Source organism: Octopus sinensis, linkage group LG1 (genome assembly GCF_006345805.1).
Source record: "Octopus sinensis linkage group LG1, ASM634580v1, whole genome shotgun sequence".
Taxonomy (NCBI): Eukaryota; Metazoa; Mollusca; class Cephalopoda; order Octopoda; family Octopodidae; genus Octopus; species Octopus sinensis.
The window spans coordinates 133,893,819-133,916,318 of record NC_042997.1 but is presented as its reverse complement, the minus strand read 5'-3'; the positions used below and the strand labels follow the sequence as shown (position 1 = coordinate 133,916,318).

General features: G+C 37.5%; 1 protein-coding gene across 1 annotated transcript in view; it reads right to left on the bottom strand.

The window, feature by feature from the left end:
- Window positions 1-22,500, bottom strand: part of LOC115222562 (transforming growth factor beta receptor type 3-like) — a 216,478-nt gene that overhangs the window by 35,443 nt on the left and 158,535 nt on the right. Inside the window, exons 3-7 of the mRNA XM_036504801.1 lie at window positions 19,658-19,867; window positions 13,672-13,781; window positions 8,741-8,924; window positions 6,180-6,306; window positions 2,652-2,835 (exon numbers count right to left, since the gene is read on the bottom strand). Of these exons, the coding sequence (XP_036360694.1) occupies window positions 2,652-2,835; window positions 6,180-6,306; window positions 8,741-8,924; window positions 13,672-13,781; window positions 19,658-19,867 (815 nt within the window). The remainder of the gene's footprint in view (window positions 1-2,651; window positions 2,836-6,179; window positions 6,307-8,740; window positions 8,925-13,671; window positions 13,782-19,657; window positions 19,868-22,500) is intronic.

Below are 22,500 nucleotides of genomic sequence, written 5' to 3'. Positions count from 1 at the left end.
TTGCTAGGCCTTCTCCAGTACAGGGTCTCACCACACCACTTATGGCCATCTTTTTCCTTTGTCATATCCTTTCACCATATTCTTCTCATGTCTTCCTGCTTTTTTTTTTCTTGGATTACTTGGCATTTATTGATCCAACTGTTATCCTTCATCCATGCCTCAAGCCTATATCAGCCAAGATCTTCTCTCTCTCTCTCTCTCTCTCATACCATATCTGACTCCTTTTATACTCAGTTTTCCATTCAACTTATTTGTGCCCTATTGTTCATGCACATCAACATTACATGTCCAATGGAATATGTTTGCCTCATGTATATGTGTGTGTACGTGTGTATCTAACGTCTACTTTTCTGTGCTTGCATTGATCAGATTAGAGTGTGTCAGGGCAGTTTTCTACAGCCAGATGCTATTTCCATCACCAACTTCCACCTGTTCCCAAATCAGTTCATAATTTCCCAACTTATTGAATAATCAACAGCCTGGACAAGCTTTCATGATGGACAGCAAACAAGCAACACTGTGCAGATGTTGTTTACAACTATTGATAGACAAGAGGGAAATACTAAATCACTCACACACACACACACCACAGGCTTCTTTCAGTTTCCATTGATCAAATTCACTTGCATGGCTTTGGACATATGGGGCTGTAGTAGAAGACACTTGCTCAAGGTGCCATGCAACGGGATTGAATCTGAAACTACATAGGAAGCAATCCCAATCAATCAGATCATCTTCGCTGCCACCGCCACCACCACCACCACCACCACTTAATGTCTGTTTTCCATGCTGGCATGGGTTGGACGGTTTCATGAAAATTGGTAAGCTGGGGAGCTGCACCAGGTTCCAGTCTGATTTGACATGGTTTCTACAGCTGGTAGGTGCTTTTTTACATGCCAAACACAATAAATTTAATTCTAATTTTGGTGCCGATGTAGTATCCAATCAGTAAATGCTCTGTTGTTATTCTTAAATTCATTTTTTTGAGTATCAATCTGATTTAAATTTATGGGTTTGTTTTTATGTCTAAAAAGAGACAAATATTAATTGAAGAATCATTCAAGTGTACCAAATTAGCTTTGACAATTGAAAGCTTCAAACTGACACCGAAGTTATTGCCAACATTTTCCTTGTAGACACAAATATCTATTTACATGTTTAAGAAGCTTGCTTCCAAACTCTGTAATTCAGGTTCAAACTCACTGTGCAGTACCTTGTTGCCACCAAAACAGTCCTCCCCACATCTCTCTCTCTCTCTCTCTCTCTCTTCCTTCATTTGCCGGGTATGGAAGAAACAAAAGCACTTACTGCTAAGATTATTGAAAATGATGCTATTAATTTTCCTTCAGCTTGCATTGTTACCCATTGTTGTGGCAAGCCAACACAAAGACACATGTGTGTCTTCGTGTCTGTGTTTGTCCCCCACCACTGTTTCACAACTGGTTTTGGCATGTTCTTGTCCCTGTAACTTAGAGGTTCAGCAACAGACACCAACAGAATAAGTACAAGACATAAAAAAATTAAAATAACTTCAGGAGTCAATTTCTCTGACTAAAACTCTTCAAGCAGATTCCTCAACATGTCTGCAGTCAAATGACTGAAGTAAGTAAAATATATGTATGTATACATATATCTCTGTCAAAAAGCACCCACTACACTCTCGGAGTGGTTGGTGTTAGGAAGGGCATCAAGCTGTAGAAACCTTGCCAGATCAGATTAGAGCTTCATGCAGCCTCCTGGCTTGCCAGTCCCCAGTCAAACCGTCCAACCCATACAAGCATGGAAAACAGACAATAAATGATGATGATGATGATGATGTCTGTCTGGCTCTCTGTCTGTCAGTGTGTGTGTGTGTGTGTTTTTGTTTTTTCGAGAAATGACGAAAGCGCTAATAATAATGACTAAATAAAAAGATTTTTCCCCTAAAATTCTGGCGACCTTTTTTTCAATATTCAATATCTGTACAACACACATAACACTCTATACATACATATATATCTATTGATTCCCTCCATTTTCTTATTGCTCTCTCTCTCTCTCTCTATATATATATATATATATATATATATAAGTATGTGTGTGTGTATATATATATATATATATATATATATAAGTATGTGTGTGTGTATATATATATATATATATATATATATATGTAGATACACATAAAGGCCAAATTTGTATGCCTCAATGTCTGTGTACAACACTCTCGGTTCATGCCATAGAATCACCATATTTGCTAAGTAGAATGTGACATCCTGTGCGGTGAAAAAGGAGATCAATTTGCAATTATTTTTTCTCTTTGAGGAAATATTTTTTTCTAATAGAATGTAACTAAATACATTGTTTTAGTTTTGCTCATATTTCCTACACCTTGAACCCGTTTTTAAACAAAACAACTGACACAAATTATTGTTTTCTTCTTCCTTTCTTTTTTTCTTTCCTTCCTCAATTTTGTAAGAAACATACACGAAACCATGTAAACAAGATATAAAACTCAGGAAAAGGAAAGACTAAAAGTGTAACAAAAACACACAATTAGAACATTATGAATGAAGATGCTAACATCATCTTAGACACAGAAGGAAGGAGTACTTTACTTAAAAAAAAAACATTAGAAAAAATAAAAATTTGAAGAAATATTTACTTACATAAATATCCAAGGAACCCATAATTTTGCGTGAACGAATAACCCAAACAACGTTATCATCCGATGCTTTCAATACAAGTGTTATTCTAACATTTGGGTTTTTAACATTGTAAGGCCGAAGTTCAATAATGATTTCATTTAAGGGTGATTTCCTGGCTCCACTAACCTCAATTATATGTTTTGGGCTGTTAAACAGAAACATAAAAACCAAAAGAAGAGATATAATTTAAGCAAATAGAGGAAGTACAACTGAGATAAAAAAAATAGTAAGTAATACAAATGAAATAAAGAGAATTTGTTTTTAACCCTTTAAACTTTTAAATAGGCAACAATTGGCCAAATATTCTGTTTAATATTGACACCTACCAGATCTAGCCTTTCACATCTATCTTGCAATGTCATTTAGAATACAAACAATCACATCATCAAAATTTCAAAGTTAGGAGATAATGCAAAATAAATTTAAAACAAAGGAATTCAATTAGCAGTTGAGGGAACTTGTGAAAGAGGTAGACCCAGGAAAACCTGGGATGAAGTGGTGAAGCACGACCTTCAAACATTGGGCCTTACCGAGGCAATGACAAGTGACCAAGACCTTTGGAGATATGCTGTGCTTGAGAAGACCCAGCATGCCAAGTGAGACCATAGCCTATGCCAGTAGGTGTGACCAGCCCACTTATGAATACCCCTAATTCATTGGACAATAAACTTAGCTTGCAAAGACCTATTGAGGCAAGTGATATCAAAATCAAAATCACTGACATGGCCGATGACAGTACCACCCGATTGGCACTTGTGCCAGTGAAATATTAAAAGCACATCCGAGCATGATCGTTGCCAGGGCCATGGATTGGCTCCTGTGCCAATGACATGTAAAAACCACTGTTTGCGCGTGATCACTGCCATCATCGCCTTACTGGCACACATGCAGGTAGTACATAAAAAACACCTTTTGAGTGTGATCGTTGCCAGAACCACCTGACTGGCCCTCGTGCCAGTGGCATGTAAAAGCACCCTCTATATCGCAGAGTGGTTGGTGTTAGGAAGGGCATCCAGCTGTAGAAACTTTGCCAGATCAGATTGAGCCTGATGCAGCCTCTGGCTCACCAGTCCTCAGTGAAACCGTCCAACCCACGCCAGCATGGAAAGTGGATGTTAAACGACGACGACGACAATGATCATTTAATTACATCTGACAGATTAATCTGAATACTAAAGGGTTAAACTTATTAAATACAGTAATGCCTTGGCATATGAGTTAATTTGTTCCAGGAGATTGCTCATAAAGTGAAAACTCATAAAGCAGAGCAATAATTTCCCATAGTAGCAATGTTATAAATCTTAATCTGTTCCCAGAAAACTATTTCACCAATAATATTTATAATACTCGTAAATAAATGGCAATAAAACAACAGTAAAATATAAAGAATATTTTATGTAAAGTAATAAGAAAGTAAAGATCATTTATAATAAAAATATTATTATTATAATCATTTTCTGAATTGCTTTCACTTGCATCAGACTCATGCACACCATCACTTGTACTTGTGATCACCAATTCACAAGCACTCGTAGATGAACTGTTAGATTTCTCTTTAAAAAAGACAAGTCTAGAGTTGTTTGATTAGAAGAAGCTTTTTCTCACTCTTGATAAATTTCTTGGTAGCATGCAAAAGCTTTTGTTATGATAGTAGAAACTTATACACTTCGTTCAAAATTGGGATCTTGTGCTTGAAAAATTTCAGCTCACTATACAAAAGTGAGCTGAAAAATAAAACTCATAAACCTAGAGTCTCGCAAAGTGGGTCAGGCATACCTGTGTGGTAAGAAGCTTGCTTCCCAACCACATGGTTCTGGATTTAATCCCACACTTACTCTTTTACTTGTTTCAGTCATTTGACTGTAACCATGCTGGAGCACCGCTTTTAGTAGAGCAAATAGACCCTGGGTCTTATTCTTTGTAAGCCTAGTACTTATTCTATCAGTCTGTTTTGCCAAACCGCTAAGTTACGGGGACATAAACACACCAGCATCGGTTGTCAAGCAATGCTAGGGGGATAAACACAGACACACAAACATACACACACATATAAATACATATATATGACGGGCTTCTTTCAGTTTCCATCTACCAAATTCACTCACAAGGCTTTGGTCAGCCCGAGGCTATAGTAGAAGACACTTGCCCAAGATGCTACGCAGTGGGACTGAACCTGGAACCATGTGGGTGGTAAGCAAGCTATTTACCACACAGCCACTCCTGTGCCTATAATCTGCATAGGATCTTGGGCAAGTGTCTTCTACTATAGCCTCAGGCCAACCAAAGCTTTGTGAGTGGATTCGGTAGACAGAAACTGAAAGAAGCTTGTCGTGTATATATATAAATATATATATGTAAAGAAGCATTGGTTATAGAACAAACATTAAATTAAATTTGGGTTAACGACTTTACATACAATACCACTCTCAAACATTTAATCATGTGTAAAAAATCACCATGTTTTCAAACGCATAAAAAATAATACACATATTATAATACACAGCAGGTAAAAATATATAATCGAATAAAATACAAATACAACAACCTGTCAAGAAATTTAAATATACACAACTAAAAATTCATAAACTATCAAAAAACCTAATAGACAAATATAAAAATGAGTGATAAGGTTCAACTTCCTTTATGGAAATTTACTGGGGATGTTATCCTATGGTGTGATTCCCTTAAGGATAAACCTAATTTAGATTTTATACATTTGATATCTCAAACTATTATAATTCTATATCTGAAAAAAGCCTTGATTCTTACCCGAAAATTTTCGGATATACCTAGTTTAGATATTGATGTAACATTAGCGGCAAAGGAGACCCTCATATCCTGCAACGAATGTGATTGACAGAGAGTTGATTTCACCAATTTCTTTGATATAACCACGGGGCCATCTGATTCTGCACAGGTGACTGACTTAGTGGGCCTATACCTCCTTTCCTCTCCTCACCGGGGGACTGTATAGGGATGATGCACTTCTAGCTGTACATAGCCAGTCTAAAGCTGCATTGAATAGACTGAGGAAATCCCTGAGAGGTTTCTTAAAGGATTTCTTTAATCTTAACATCATCTGTGATGTTAACTCCAGAATGGTGAATTTCCTGGACGTTTTACATTGTGATTGGATACGGGTTTATACTACTCATTTTGTAAGCCACTGGACCATTGCGCCTCCACGATGATAATAATAACAATAATCCTTTCTACTAAAGGCACACGGCCTGAAATTCGGGGACAGGAGACTAGTCGTTTACATCAACCCCAGGACAATGATAATGTTAAGAGAAACAAAACGAAATAACATCAAAATTAAAGAATTATATAGGAACAGATGAAAACTGTGGATTTCCAATGACAGTGGAACCAGGACATACATATGTCACTGTCTCCCTGTCTCAGTTGTGCATGCACACACAATTGCATACATATACAAGAGCATGCACAAGATGCAGTGTAAAATGTTAATATAGTTGATCAGACCTAAAAGAATAGTGTTGGTTTGTGGTTACTGCACAGCCTCCAAACGGTATGCTATTATAGGAAATTGTAGACGCATAAGGCATTTCTGCATTCTTCCGTAAAATGCACTGTGGTGGTGCTTTTGAATCTAAACAGAAAGATAAAAATGATCATATAATAAACATATAATAAACATCAATTACACACACACACACACACACACACACACACACACAATATGTATATAGTTAGAGCTAGTTTTCTTGCATTTCGTTTAACATACTTTAAATTCACACACACACACTGACAGACAGCGAGATAGGTAGATAGCTATAAAGACAGATAGACAGATGGATATATATATAGTTAGACAGATAGATGGATATATAGACAGACAGATAGATAGTTGGATATATAGACAGACAGATAGATAGATGGATATATAGACAGACAGACAGATGGATATATAGACAGACAGAGAGATAGATGGATATATAGACAGACAGATAGATAGATGGATATATAGACAGACAGGTAGATAGATGGATATATAGACAGACAGAGAGATAAGTGGATATATAGACAGACAGATAGATAGATGGATATATAGACAGACAGACAGATAGATGGATATATAGAAAGACAGACAGATAGATAGATAGACAGACAAAGACTGAAAGACAGATACAGGGATATATAGACAGACAGACTGACAGATGGATATATAGACAGACGGACAGATAGATAGACAAAGAAATAGAAAGAGACAGATAGATAAATACTGATATATATATCCATGCACATATAAATATTTGTACACACGTATACATACAAATGCACAAAAAAAAAAGAAACATACACACACAGATATACTTATATAAGATTAAGCAGACAAATATATACAAAGATGTTATAAAAATATTTTATATAGATATAGCTGAATGCAGATTTTGTTATGATCTAAGTGATGGGAAAACCAAGAGTAAACGGTACAGATGTGTTTATATCTCTCACTAAAGAATGTTTGTGGCATACATATAGAAAACAAGCATGAAAGTGAATAGAATTGCTCTCGGTTTTTTTTTTTTTTGTTTTTGGTATCTGTTTTCATGTTTCTCTCTTACAACCACAAAAGAAAAAAGTATATTTTAAAAATGCATTATACGCATGCACACACAAATATGTAGTCATATCCTTCTGTGTGCGCATGCATACACACACACATTTATAGTCATATGAATGTATGTATGTATGAATGAATGAATGGATGTATATAAACAAATTGCGTCGAATAAGAGTGGAGTGCTCTAAACAAGCAGTATTGAAAGTTGAGCTCCAAGAGACAAGAATTCAGCTTCAATAAATGACGAGTGTGTGTGTGCGTGTGTGTGAGGTTTTTCATAGTTTCTATCAATCAACTCAAATCACAAGACACTGATGAACTCCAAAACAACAGATATCTACCCAGGGTACCATACAGTAAGATATGTTTCCTTATTAGCCACACAGGGCTGAACACAGATGGGACAAATTACAAAGTGGAGCTTTTCTTTTTGGGGAGAAAAAAAAAGTGGGGTAGGTTTTCGATGAAAAGGGATCATAAAAAGAAAAAAAAAGTAAAAAAACCAATCAATAGGGATCATGTATCACAGAAATGTCACAATGTAAAGTGTAAAGGGGGAAACAGAGAACTTGACAGATATATTAATAGGAGATGGTTATGGCTGTGAGGTTAATAAGTTTGCTTCCCAACCACATCGTTTTTGTTTTAGTCCCATTGTATGGCACTTTGGCAAGATATCTTCTACTGCAGCCTCAGGCAAAACAAAGTCTAGGTAGATGGAAACTGAAAGAAGCCCCATCGCATATATGTGAATGAGTTGTGTGTACATTTGTGTCTCCTAGTCAAATCTTCTGCAAACACATGTCTGACCATGGAGAAATATTACCTTGCCTGAAAACAGGTGAGGGTTGGTGAACATGTGGCCAGAGAAAATCTGCCTCGACTGAACTTCATCCGATCCATGCAGGTATGGAAAAGTGGATGTTAGAAAAATGATGATGATAACGCTGACATATACAAAGAGAAGCATAATGTAATGCATTCATGCTGATTATTCATATACTTATGAATCAGAACAGGCATAAATATTCCCTATATACAAAATTCATTCGAAATGCCAAATATGTTACTTTTAAGATAGCATGCTTATATGAATACTATCGTACATATGTGTATGTATTATGTATGTGTAAAAATGTGAATGTGTGTGTATGTGTATGTATAAACAGAATCATAGTAAAACAGGATCCAAAGAAACTAGTGATGGGTGTTGTGTGTTGGCAAATACTGAAACAGAGGTAGAACAGAGGAATAAATTCAGTTCTGTGATGAGAAGAGAAGTCTAAACTGTAAACTGCACTATAGATATATTTAGTCAAATGCTGCTGTCACTCTACCAACTGACCGTGAATGGCATAAAATGAAAATAAAAAAAATAATAAGCAATATAATCATATGTCCTTCGTTTATTGTAAATGTGAAACGGTAAAACTACAAAGTGCAATGAAAGTATACTTACTTATTCCGACTTGCAGCCGTAGATGTCGACTCCTGGAATGAAATCGAGTGTATGATGTTATGACCTGATACTTGTTGCTAACCCATTTCAGAAGTTTCTTGGCACGGGTTGGAAAGTTTCCATATTTACTGATGTCTACGTAATCCAACTTTTTGATGAACTTTACCGTCGAACGGAGATATGTCTGAAAAAGAAAAGAAATATTTGCATATCTGTATAAGTGTACACAAATTTGGTTTTACAACTGAGTGACACAGTTGGCGTTAGGAAGGGCATCCAGCTGTAGAAACACTGCCAGATCAGACTGGAGCCTGGTGCAGCCTCCTGGCTTCCCAGACCCCAGTCGAACTGTCCAACCCGTGCTAGCATGGAAAATGGACATTAAACGATGATGATGATGATGACACAGAACTCAATACAACACTGCCACTACCACCACCATTATCATTTAATGACCATCTTCTATGCTGACATGGGTTGGATGATCCAACAGGATCCAATGAACCAACAGGACTGTGTCAAGTTCCAATGGCTACTTGAGCATAGTTTCTATTGCTGGGTACCCTTTCTAATGCCAACCATTTTATACAGTGTACAGTGTGCATTTTTGTGGCACCAACACTAATGAGGTTGCTATGCAACTTCCTCACAAGACTAAAAAAACTTCCTCAAAAGGATGAAATGCAAAGTGAACCTCTGCAGAATTTGAATTAAGACTGTATAGATAGACAAAGTTGCCACTCAATTCTGCCAGCTTGCCACCATACCAATAATAATAATAATAATCTACTATAATGATACTCTTGTGTTTTTCTCTGTCACAATATATGAATGAGAAACAGGTGATAAATGAATAAGGAAGGAAGGGGTGTGACCATATGTGTGTGCATGTAAAACAGAGGTATGTGAATATTTGTGTGTGTGGAGGTGTGTGTGTGTGTGTGTATACGTGCGCACACGCGCAATGAAAGTGGGATGGTAAAAATTCAATGCTAAAAAGAAAAATCAGGACAGCGTTTCAACTCCAAAATACTACAATTAGCCATAATTTTTTATGGCATGGGGCCAGCTAGTGATAGTAGTAATAATAATAATAATCATAATAATAATAATAATAATAGTTACAATAAAGAAGCGCAAGCACCGAAAAACAATACATACTGTCTTTACAACTAACAAAAAGATTAATAAGTTTCTGCCTATCCAAGGATGTGATGTTGGAAGAATAACAGATAATAACTACAGCATTCACTGCTTTCCAAAACACCAATAACCAGTCATAAGTGGAATGAGTTAAATCCAATTTGCAGCCCCCCAGATGTGGCTGTGTGGTAAGAAGCTTGCTTCCCAACCACATGGTTTCAGGTTCAATCTCGCTGAAGGTGCTACGCAGTGGGACTGAACCCGGAACCATGTGGTTGGTAAGCAAGCTACTTACCACACAGCCACTCCTGCACTTATATATGTATGTGTGTGTGTGTGTTTGTTTGTGTGTCTGTGTTTGTCCCCCTACCATCGCTGGACAACCAATGTTGGTGTGTTTACGTCCCCATAACTTAGCGATTCGGCAAAAGATACCGATAGAATAAGTACTAGGCTTACAAAGAATAAGTCCTGGGGTCGATTTGCTCAACTAAAGGCGGTGCTCCAGCATGGCCCCAGTCAAATATACTGAAACAAGTAAAAGGGTAAAAAGAGTAACTGGCTTTACGTGACTATTCAGCCAGCTAGAAATAGCAGCCAAAGTTTCCATAAATCCCACCCTACTCTCATAAATAAGTTAACATCTGAGACAACATTGGATATCATAGTGTTAAATATGATTATGGGAGGAATGCTTTTGATAATAGGTCTACTTAATCAGAGATGACCCGGGGTTAAATAATGATGTCAACAACAACAACATCATTCTGTTTTATATATTAGAACATTTGACACTAATGTTCAATCTGTCAGTCAAACTAGTTGAGAAAGTAATAATATTTATGTGGGGCAGGAAACAAATTTAATTTTGTATTTAAAACTAAATGACCCAGATTTTTGCAAGAAATCTCCTAGATTATGTTTCTCCTCCTCTTTCTCAACCTCCTCCATTATCAAAAATAAAGCCACTGCTACCATCACTGCTATTCCATCTCATCTGTTGTCATAGATCATGGTATTGGGATGTCCGGAAAGTTCGTGCCGATTTATAGTAGCTTACATTTCGACTTACTTAAGAACATGGTTGAGTCCATAAAATAGGATTTGACTACACCTCCATTTAGAGCACAGTTTAAGCTATCTTTTCTTGGAAGAAGGTTTATGTTCCTATAACCTGTGTTAATTCTGTAACCCTTTAAAATGGAAGATAAGAAAGTTCATTTTCGGCACTTGATGCTTTGGGAACCAGACAAAAATTGCTGCAGCTCGGCTGGGATGTGTTACCCCACCCTCCGTCTTCACCAGATATTGCTCCTTCAGATTTCCACTTATTCAGGTCTCTGCAGAATAGTCTTAATGGTAAAAATTTCAATTCCTTGGATGACGTAAAAAGATACCTTGATGAATTCTTTGCCATGAAACCCCCTCAGTTCTGGGAAAATGGAGATGCATTGTGCAACAAAATGGTTCATATTTGGTTGATTAAAAATGTAATGGCAAGTATTTATTGACCTTTTTCTTTCCTTTAAAAATCGACACAAACTTTCTGGACAACCCAATAGATTTCAAAATATTTTAGGCTTTCATTCCCACCACTGGCATTTATAATCCTGCTCTCATGTCTGCTATGTATTCAGGGATTAGAATGGCATCTGAGAAAAGACAATCTGTAGTCTATCACAAGAACAAAAACAATGGCAATCTTTTTCTTTTTATTGCCACAAAAGCAATGGCAAAGGAAATGTTACAGGGACATGTACTCTTATCAGACGGGTAGTCATGATGGGTACACTGGGCAGGATTGTTAGCAAGCTGGACAATATGCTTAGAGAATTCTGTCCGTTTTTGCATTCTGAGTTCAAATTCCACTAAGGCTGGTTTTGGCATTCATCCTTGAACAGTAGTTCAAGTTCAATGAAATAAGTGCCAGTTGAGCACTGGGGGTGGGGTGGGGGTGGGGTCAATGTTATCGACTATCTCTGACTCCTACCACTGCAAAAATCTCAGTCGCTCAGTAATTGAAATTGAAATTTCGACAGGGGTTGATCTCATCTACTATATAATGTTGTAGTTCATCATCATCGTTTAACGTCTGTTTTCCGTGCTAGCATGAGTTGGACGGTTCGACCAGTGTCTGGGAATCCAGGAGGTTGCGCCAGGATCCAGTCTGATCTGGCAGTGTTTCTACAGCTGGATGCCCTTCCTAACTAACACCAACCACTCCGTGAGTGTAGTGGGTGCTTTTTACGTGCCACCGGCACAGGGGCCATTTAACACCATTTATTAGAAGTCAGCCGCAGTGTCTATGAATATGGAAAATCCTTCAAGATGGTAAAGAAAATACTTAGCTTGAGTATTCACAAGACAAACCTAAGTGAGAAGGAATTTGAAGGCCCGATTCAAATGCTTGCAACAGAATGAGTTTTTCAAAGAATATCCAAAAGTAAGGTTAACCCTTCAGCATTCATATTACTCGATCAAATGTAATGCTTATTCATCCACATTGTTTTGAATTAATCATGCACGACTTTGGAGCACTGAGATCTTTGATGATTCGATTATTTATTTTTAGAATGACATTGTAGGGTAGGTGTAAGAAGTTGAATCTGGCCAGTTTGAACAGATGGGAATGTAGAATGTTTGTGCCTGATATGGTTGGTTTAAATATTAAAGGGTTTAGTAATGGCATCAATTTGGACAGCAAACTTGGTGACTTTCTTTTTATCGATATGGAGAGAGGGATAAGGAAATATGCACTAGTTATATACTGTGGTTCAATTCAGTCAGCTAGTCTCCACCCCTTATCTACTAAATAGGTCTCCACATGTTGTCAGCCAGAGAAATCAATATATTTAAAAACAAATAGAAGCAAATGCTTTAATGACTGGCCTTCTCTTAATATATATACATACATAAACACACACACACACACACACACACACACATATATATATATAATATGTATATATATATATATATATATATATATATATATATATATATATATATATATACATATGTATATGAGTGTGTGTATAAATATATATATATAGGTATAGGAGTGACTGTGTGGTAAGTGGCAAGTTTACCAACCACACAGTTCTGGGCTCAGTTTCACTGCGTGACACCTTGGGCAAGTGTCGTCTACTATAGCCTTGGGCTGACCAAAGCCTTGTGAGTGGATTTGTTAGATGGAAACTGAAAGAAGCCTGTCATATATATATTTATATATGTATGCATTTGTTACCCCACCACCACCACCACCACTATCATTTGACAACTGATGTTGGTGTGTTTACGTCCCCGTAACTTAGCAGTTCGGCAAAAGAGACCGATAGAATAAGTACCAGGCTTACAAAGAATAGGTCCTGGGGTCAATTTGTTCAACTAAAGGCGGTGCTCCAGCATGGCTGCAGTCAAATGACTGAAATGAATAAGAGAATAAAAATATTGCCCTAATTTTATTTGTACGTTTTTATTTGTCCGACTGACACAAATGAATTCGATCAGCTGTGTAAGCATTATAAATTTGCTCATGCAATGCTAATTAAGGCACACAAACTAATGACAGTTACCAACAATAGAGTTTAGATATGCAAGCCAGATAAATATTATAAACAGATACACCATTCCCTTTGTGCATACATGTATAGTGTATGCAAGTATTTATGCAATGTGTGTGTGAGTGTACATGTATGTATATTAAATACACACATGAACATACTCATATGCATAAAAAATAGTAGCAATGAAAACGAAGCATTATGGTAATAAATTCCAATACTTACAACAATTAGATGTTCACCTCTGCCGCTGTCTATATTTGGTAAGCGAACTTTCCATGTTACTTGCTTCCGGGAACCCAGGATAATAATTAATGGATTAGGATGGCTTTGCCCTGAAAAACAAGGCATATATATATATATATACATAAATACACCTATATTTAAAATGAGGGTGAAAAATTGGATATTAATTTAATTAACATCAATTTAAAACCAGTGATCTAGCATATAAAAAAAATCTGAAGGTTCAGAAAATTGCATTACATACATATGAGAGGGATGACCACTAAGTGGACAATCCTTATGCTAGAAGTAGATCCGCTATGGTCTTATCACTAAGAAATGTTCTCGAGACCATAGCAGATCTACTTCTAGCATAAGGGTTGTCCACATAGTGGTCATCCTACTTATATGTATGTAATACATATATATATATATATATATCTATATATATATATACATACAGTAAATAAATAAGGGATCATCATTATAATTCCCCTTTCAGAAATGGATTAAAATTATATTTCTTAAATTCATTTGATGCATTAAACATAATTATCACAATATAATGTATAAAAAATATAAGCAACAGATAAAACAATATTAATGTATTTTTTTTACTTATTTCGGTTGTTGTCACATGACATGCTCTTTCCATTTGATCATGTGATACAGCATGTAGTATTCTGTTCAATGTTGTTCTAGGAAGTCTATCTATCCTAAATTCCTTTGCCTTCTCTCTCTCAGCATACATTACATTAGCAATCCACCTCCCTCCCTCCCTCCCTCCCCCCTCTCTCTCTCTTTCTCTCTCCTTTCCCTCTTTCAGCATACATTATTATACTGGAATCCCCCTCTCTCTCTCTCTCTCTCCTTTTCTTCTCTCATGCTCTTTCTCACATCCCTCTAATGCAAAACTGCATGTGAATCTTCTGGACCCTTGCCAAGGGGCTTCTAGAAACTTTGCAGAATCCTCCTGCATACCACTCCTACACCAAGATGGAACTATCAGTAGCAAACTTGCTGGGATAAAAAAAAAAGAAGAAAAAAAAACGAGAAAAAAAAATCTTATTTGTTGTTCACTTTTGTTTCCAAATGTACATTGTACACTGCATGCAATCAACAGAAGTCTTCGGAAATTCTCCACACTCCAAATCTCACCACCATTCCACACACACAGTAACCAATATGCCAGTATGAAAAACTTCCCAGGTTCTTCCATCTCTGTAATATAATCGGTCTTGACAGCATCCCTTCCATTACACTTGTTCACTGTGCTCCAGAGCTAAATCCTGGCCTCAATGAACTCAAGATCTCTCTCTCTCTCTCTCTCTCTCTGCTCCCTCTCTCACACACACACACTCTCTCTCTCTCTCTCTCTCTCTCTCTCTGCTCCCTCTCTCCCCTTCTCTCTCCAAAAATCAATCATAATCTTCAGAAACATGCAACAGTTTCTTCTATTCTTAAAAAGAGAAATTTCTTTCACAATTCAAACATCTCAAAGATAATGAAAGTAGACATTTAACAACCACGTTCTTCATCACCTTGCTCTCTCTCTCTCTCTCTCTCTCTCTCTCTCTCTCTCTCTCTCTCCTCTCTCTCTCTCACTCTCTTTTTCTCTCTCCCTCTTCCTCCTCAGCGATTATTTTTATGGTTTCAGTAGAAGCGGATCTACTGGAGGCTGGCTTTTCTTAGGTCACTGACTCTTGTGAACTTCTACAAAATGCAATGTTGTTACACTTGACATCAACAATGCCTTCAGCAATGTCTGCATGAGAAGCTGCTAGATTAAGTCATCCACCTTATGATCTTTTGTCAAGTCTCACCATTGTTGCTGGCTATCTTTGGACCAATCTGAAACCCAGATTCCAATCAAACTCAAGCATTGCTCTGCCACCATCACCAACACATGGCCCAAACAATTCCTGGCTCAATAGTAGTAGTAGTGGTAGTAGTAGTAGCAGCGGCGGTGGTGGTGGTTTTGGCAGGCAGGTGGTATTAAGTACACAGGTAGAAAATTGGTCGGTAGGCAGATTGATAGATAAGTTTACAGGTAGGTATGGGCAGCAGCAGTAGTTACGGTAGCAAATATAGTACTGGTGGATATAGCAGAAATAGCAGTTGTGATACCAGTGTAGTAGTAGTAGTAGTGGTGGTGGTGGTGGTGGTGGTGGTAGAAGTAGCAGCAGCAGCAGTAACAGTAGTAGTAGTAGTAGTAGTAGTAGTAGCAGCAGCAGCAGCAGCAGCAGCAGCAGCAGCATATATTGTTTTGGACATTTGGTTTGAACATAGGCACATGCAGGGGTGGACTGAGCCGTCAGTCAATCAAGCACTGGCTGGGGGTCCGGAGCTCTGAGGGGCCTGCACCCTACATGTTAACTCTACTAAAACACACATTCAAAGGGGCCCCAGTAAACAGTTATGCTTGAGGGCCTTTAATACGCTCAGTTTGCCCCTGGGCACATGGTTTCAAAGTTAGTAGTGTATGGAATGGAACAATCAAATATATCGACCTTAGTATTTGGCTGGTATTTTATTTTATCAGCACCAGGAGGACGAAAGGCAACGTAGACCCCCTAAAGAATTTGAACCCAGAAGATAAAAGAGCCAAAACAAACTGCTGGCAGGCAATTTGTACAACACTTTAACAACTCTTTAGGTGTAGAAGTGGCTGTGTGGTAAGTATCTTGCTTACGAACCACATGGTTCCGGGTTCAGTCTCACTGCGTGGCACCTTGGGCAAGTGTCTTTTACTATAGCCTCAAACCGACCAAAGCCTTGTGAGTGGATTTGATAGACAGAAACTGAGAGAAGCTGTCATATATATGTGTATGTATATGTATATGTTTGTATGTGCGTGTGTGTATGTGTGTCTGTGTTTGTCCCCAAACATCGCTTGACAACTGATGCTGGTGTGTGTACGTCCCTGTAACTTAGCAGTTCGGCAAAAGAGACCAATAGAATAAGTACTAGGCTTACAAAGAATAAGTCCTGGGGTCGATTTGCTCGACTAAAGGTGGTGCTCCAGTATGGCCACAGTCAAATGACTGAAACAAGTAAAAGAGAGTAAAAGAGAGTAACTCAGCTAATCATCTCTTCTTCATGGTGTGTTGTGATTAATATTGTCTTCAAATTTTGGCACAAAGCCAGCAATTTCGGGAGGTGGGGGATGTCGATTACATTGACCCCTGTGTTCAACTGGTACTTATTTTATCAACCCCGAAAGGATGTAAAGCAAAGTCAACCTTGATGAAAATTTGAACTCAGAACCTGAAGACAGACAAAATGTTACCATGCATTTCACCTGGAGTGCTAACGATTCTGCCAGCTTGCTGCCTTTGTTATGATTAATATTAATAATATAAATATCATTATTCTCATTAGAAGAGAAAACAAGAACATGGTTGATGTCACAGGTGATGATGAAGGTAGTAGTAGTAGTAGTAGTAGAGGTGGCAGTGATAGTGGTGGTGGTGTTGGTTGTGGCAGGAGTGATGGTATACGAAGTGTTTTTCTTTATTTTGTCGTCATTAGCAAAATTCTTCCTCCTTTTCCTTAACATCATCATTCATTGAACACAAAGTCAGTGTGTGTGTGTGTGTGTGTATGTGTGTGTGTGTATGTGTGTGTGTGTGCACGAGTGAGTGTGAAAGAGTGTATGCATGCTCTATGAGAAAGCAATCATTTGAATTTCCACCCACTAAGACCGAATTTTTGCCAATGTGTGTGTGTGTGTGTGTGTGTGTGTTTTCATCATCACCATGATCTATATATATATATATAATACACACACACTATATATATATGTGTGCGTGTATGTATGTATCCTACACATTAAGTATAGCATGTGTGTATATATGCATTGGTGTACATGCTTGTGTGGGTGACATATATACGCATATGCATACGCTAACATACAACCCTTAAACTGTCAGGCTAGGTTAAAGCTACACACGCGCGCACGCACACACACACACACACACAAAATATATATATTTTGTAATACACATACACACACACATATATATAAATATATATATATATTGAATCGATATAAAGAAAATTTGAACAGGTCAACATAGGTGATAGCAAAGGTCAACTATTAACACCACTGATCTTTGATTATTATAGAAAAAGAGAAGAAAGAAAGGAAAGAAAGGAAGAGAAGAGAAAGAACAGAAAGCATGGCAATAGCAATCCTAGCAGACATTGTTAGTATGTAGACCACCAAAACGCTATACCAAATATTGATTTCACTCTTCAGCATTGGCATGAGGACAAGTGCACGAAAGGAGAGCAATATTTTCAAGAGAATAGACATTGGTGTATTACAGGTACCCTGCTTTAATATTTTTAATGGTTGAATTCAAAAGTAGAAAAAACTATAAATTATAAGATTAAAAAACAAAAAAAGGGAAAGTTATCTTTGTGAGTCACGCCTACTCATAAGGGCCAGTTTCCCAGTTTCGTGGCGTATAAATTCCCCACCTGGATGGGATGCCAGTCCATCACAGGATTACTCACTTTTCCCAGCTGAGTGGACTGGAGCAATGTGAAATGAAGTGTTTTGCTTAAGAACACAATGTGCTGCCAAGTTTAGGAACTGAAACCACAATCTTATGATCACAAGTCCAACATTCTTAACCACTAAGCCAAGCACCTCCACTATAAACATTAAGGTGTAAATATCGGGTTAAAAAAACCTTCTGAATAGGAAAAGTGAAAAAAGGGCTGCCCATGCACCTAGGAAGATGGAGAATGTCATGTCAAATCTGTTTTGATTTCAACTCATCATTAGTTGTGTGGATATGGAGCTTGCTACATAACAATGTGATTTTAAGTTCTATATTACATTAGGGTGGCGAGCTGGCAGAATCGTTAGCATGCTGGGCGAAATGCTTAACAGTATTTCGTCTGCCGTTACATTCTGAGTTCAAATTTCGTTGATGTCAACTTTGCCTTTCATCCTCTTGGGGGTCGATTAAATAAGTACCAGTTACACACAGGAGTCGATGTAATCAACTTAATCCCTTTGTCTGTCCTTGTTTGTCCCCTCTATGTTTAGCCCCTAGTGGGCAATAAAGAAATAAGAAACATAAGTGCTGTAAGCATTTCTTTCTCACTGTAATAATGATTTAACTGTAATAATAATTTAACTATTTCATTGAGCTATTTCCACTATCCTAACATAACATAACAAATAAAGATATCCTCCTTAAGCCTTGCAGGGCTTTTAAAAATGGGTTTGTTAGTTCTGGTTTTAATAGAGTTAAGTAGTTGGATAAAATCTTACCCTGAAGAAGAGACCAGCTACACGATTTCATATACTACACGAGTTCATATCTGTTCTGGACAAATGAGTTAACTGAGACAATATAGATTAGAGAGTTCTGTATTTTACATTATAGAACCACAACATACCCACAGTAGATTTGAACTTATGACCTACGAGAAGGTAATGTAGTCATATTTATCTATTCAACTGCTTTGTCTCTGTAATGATATAGCTATAGCAGTTGTGATAGTGGTAATACAAAATATACCCATGCATAATGTAATGTGGCTGGTGAAAGGCAAGGCATCTAGCTATAAAGAGTAAGATATACACCATAGGATTGATGGTTTTTTTTTTTTTCTTTGTTGTGAAATGATGAAAGACAAGATAAACAGTGAAACACTGAGCTAGAACAGATAAGTGAGATGATGAAAGACCGTGACAAGTGATGAAAGATCATGACAAATGATGAAAGACTGTAACATGACAAAATGGTGAGTTGGAATGGGCCAGCCTAGCTCCGATAATTCTACACTGAAAGAACAAGTGTAGTCTACTGCTGTCATATATTGATCAGGATAATGCACAAAATTGAATGACCTGCAAAGACTTACACTCAAGTAACTAAAAGAAGAGAAAAAAACGAAGATCTGTAAGGAGATAAAACGAATGAAAAACACAAGGAAAATGATTGACATTTGAAAGAAAACTTACTTTTATTTTTTGTGATTATTTCCAGGTAAACTTCTCCATTGATCCTGAAGCGGTTACTTAGAAAGACAACATGGACTTCACTGCCATTGACAGTCTCATTGCTGAAACATCCGTGACCATTCTCGGCCACTTCTGTAAAGGCTTTAATGAATGGTGAATCTTTGAAGACTGGTTTGATGTTACAGGCGCGATAATTTGCAGGCAAGTTGTCTAAATAAAGAGAAAGAAAGAGAGAGAGAGAGAATAAGACAAAGAAGTATAAAGGGAGATAGTAATTGAATTACAATTACATATGAAACATGTGATTATAGGCAGGCAAAATAAGCAGGGATAATGAAGTAGGATGCTGAAATTTAAGTATTGAATGTAGTATATTCGCAGAGACTAGAAATCTGTTAGATTTGTAATGTCAACTTACACAAAAGGCAGAACCAAGAAAATTCAATGTCCAAGTATTGTTGATCTGGGGAATTACAGTGATCCCTTGTTTATCACTGTAGATTGGTTCCGAGACTGGCCACGATAACTGAATTTCCGCGAAGTAGGGACACCATATTTACAGTATTTATTTAACGTGTATTTGGACTTTTAAAACCCTCCCTGTACTGTTGACAACCCACCCATTACAGTAGTCTATTAATAACAAGGACAACTGTTAAGCAATAACACTTTAGATTTAAAAAAATAAAGATTGTTACTGTTACACAGGCCAGATTACAAAATAGAAAGCTGTGATTCGTCGTCTCTCTCCATTGCACCAATCACAGCCCGTCTGAAGTTCAAACAGCCCTGTATATGCTTTTTTGCTATTTTATGCTTGTTTTGTTGTTCCTAGACTAGGAAATAATATTTATTATTAATAACTTAATGGATTTCATGACAAAATTTAGGCGTTCATATATATATATATATATATATATTTTAAAAATCCATGAAGTCGTGAATCTGTGATAGTTGAGCCGTGAAGTAGCGAGGGATCACTGCATGTCTAACAGATGTAGTTCACGTAGAGAGCATCTGGCTATCAGCTAAGTTCAACATGAAGAAAATACTCTTCTATTTATTTGGCTGGAAAGGGTAAGCAGTTTCTCTCTGCCTGGTGGCTACGGGGAAAGAGGACTGAAGGTGGATACTTTTCTCTTTAACCTACTCTTTATTTGACTTCTTTAAAAGGCCAACGAACAGATTATTAATATTATTATTAAGGCAGTGAACTAGCAGACCGTTTAGAGTAGCAGAAAAATACCTTGTGTTATTTGTTCAGGCTCTTTACACTCTGAAGTTCAAATCCCATCAATGTCAACTCTACCTTTCATACCTCTGGGGTTAATAAGTAACCAGTCAAATACTGGGGTCAATGTAATTGATTAACCTCTTTTCCTCAAAGCCCCTTGTAATGAGCCTAATTCAGAAACTGTAATTATCATTGAAAAATGTTGCTGCTTTCGAACTAATGTCTTGCTCAAATCCTGCTGAGGCTAACTTTGACTCAAGGGACAAGGCTCAAAATTTAAGGGGAGGGGGGGGGGCAATCGATTTGATCAACCCCAGTATGCAACTGGTACTTAATAACAACTCTTGAAAGGATGAAAGGCAAAGTTGAACTCAGAATGTAAAGACAGACGAAATACCACTAAGCATTTCGCCTGGTGTACCAACATTTCTTATTTCTTTATTGCCCACAAGGGGCTAAACATAGAGGGGACAAACAAGGACAGACAAAGGGATTAAGTCGATTACATCGATACCAGTGCATAACTGGTACTTAATTTATCGACCCTGAAAGAATGAAAGGCAGAGTTGACCTCGGCGGAATTTGAACTCAGAACGTAGCAGCAGACGAAATACCTATTTCTTTACTACCCACAAGGGGCTAAACACAGAGAGGACAAACAAGGACAGACAAAGGGATTAAGTCGATTACATTAACCCAGTGCGTAACTGGTACTTAATTTATCGACCCTGAAAGAATGAAAGGCAAAGTTGACCTTGGTGGAATTTGAACTCAGAATGTAAAGACAGATGAAATACCACTAAACATTTCGCCTGGTGTGCTAACGTTTCTGCCAGGTTTATTACAGAGTCAATAATATAAGAGTACTAGGGTTTAATACAATCAGCTATACCCTCGCCCCAACAAACACACTTCTAGCCTTGAGCCTATCCTGAAAACAATTACTATTCTAAGAAACCACAGATCTCTGTTTTATTGTTCGGTGGATGCAAATGAAAGCAAGAATTTCCTTTCAAGCTCACACTTGGTCCAGAGCCCTCATCAACTTCTTTCAACACGATTTGTTATTTTATGCGGTTGGAATGGATGTACAAGATACCTGACAGAGGTATTCTAATTATATCCCTCCAGCATGCTACAGAAGCGATTACACAGCATCAACAGTTAAAATGAAATATCAACAGCATTTAGTTAACAGGGTTTAAAAGGGTTCTGCAAGGGTCCTTCCGTCAAACTCAGCAAATGAGGCGAACATTATCCAGCTCTAATAATAAGTGTATAACAAAGGCAGATAAAGCTGTTTAATTGGTAAACGGTGTGTTGTGTGTGTGTGTGTGTGTGTGTGTGTGTGTGTGTGTGTGTGTGTGTGTGTGAGAGAGAGAGAGAGAGAGAGAGAGAGAGAGAGAAGAGTGAGAGAGAGAGAGAGAGAGAGAGAGAGGAGAGAGAGAGAGAGGAGAGAAGAGAGAAGAGAGAGAGAGAGAGAGAGGAGAGAGAGAGAGAGAGAGAGGGGAGAGAGAGAGAGAGAGAGAGAGAGAGAGAGAGAGAGAGAGAGAGGGAACCAAGGATAAGACAGACAGGCAGACCAGAAGAAAAAGGTTCAGAAAAAAAG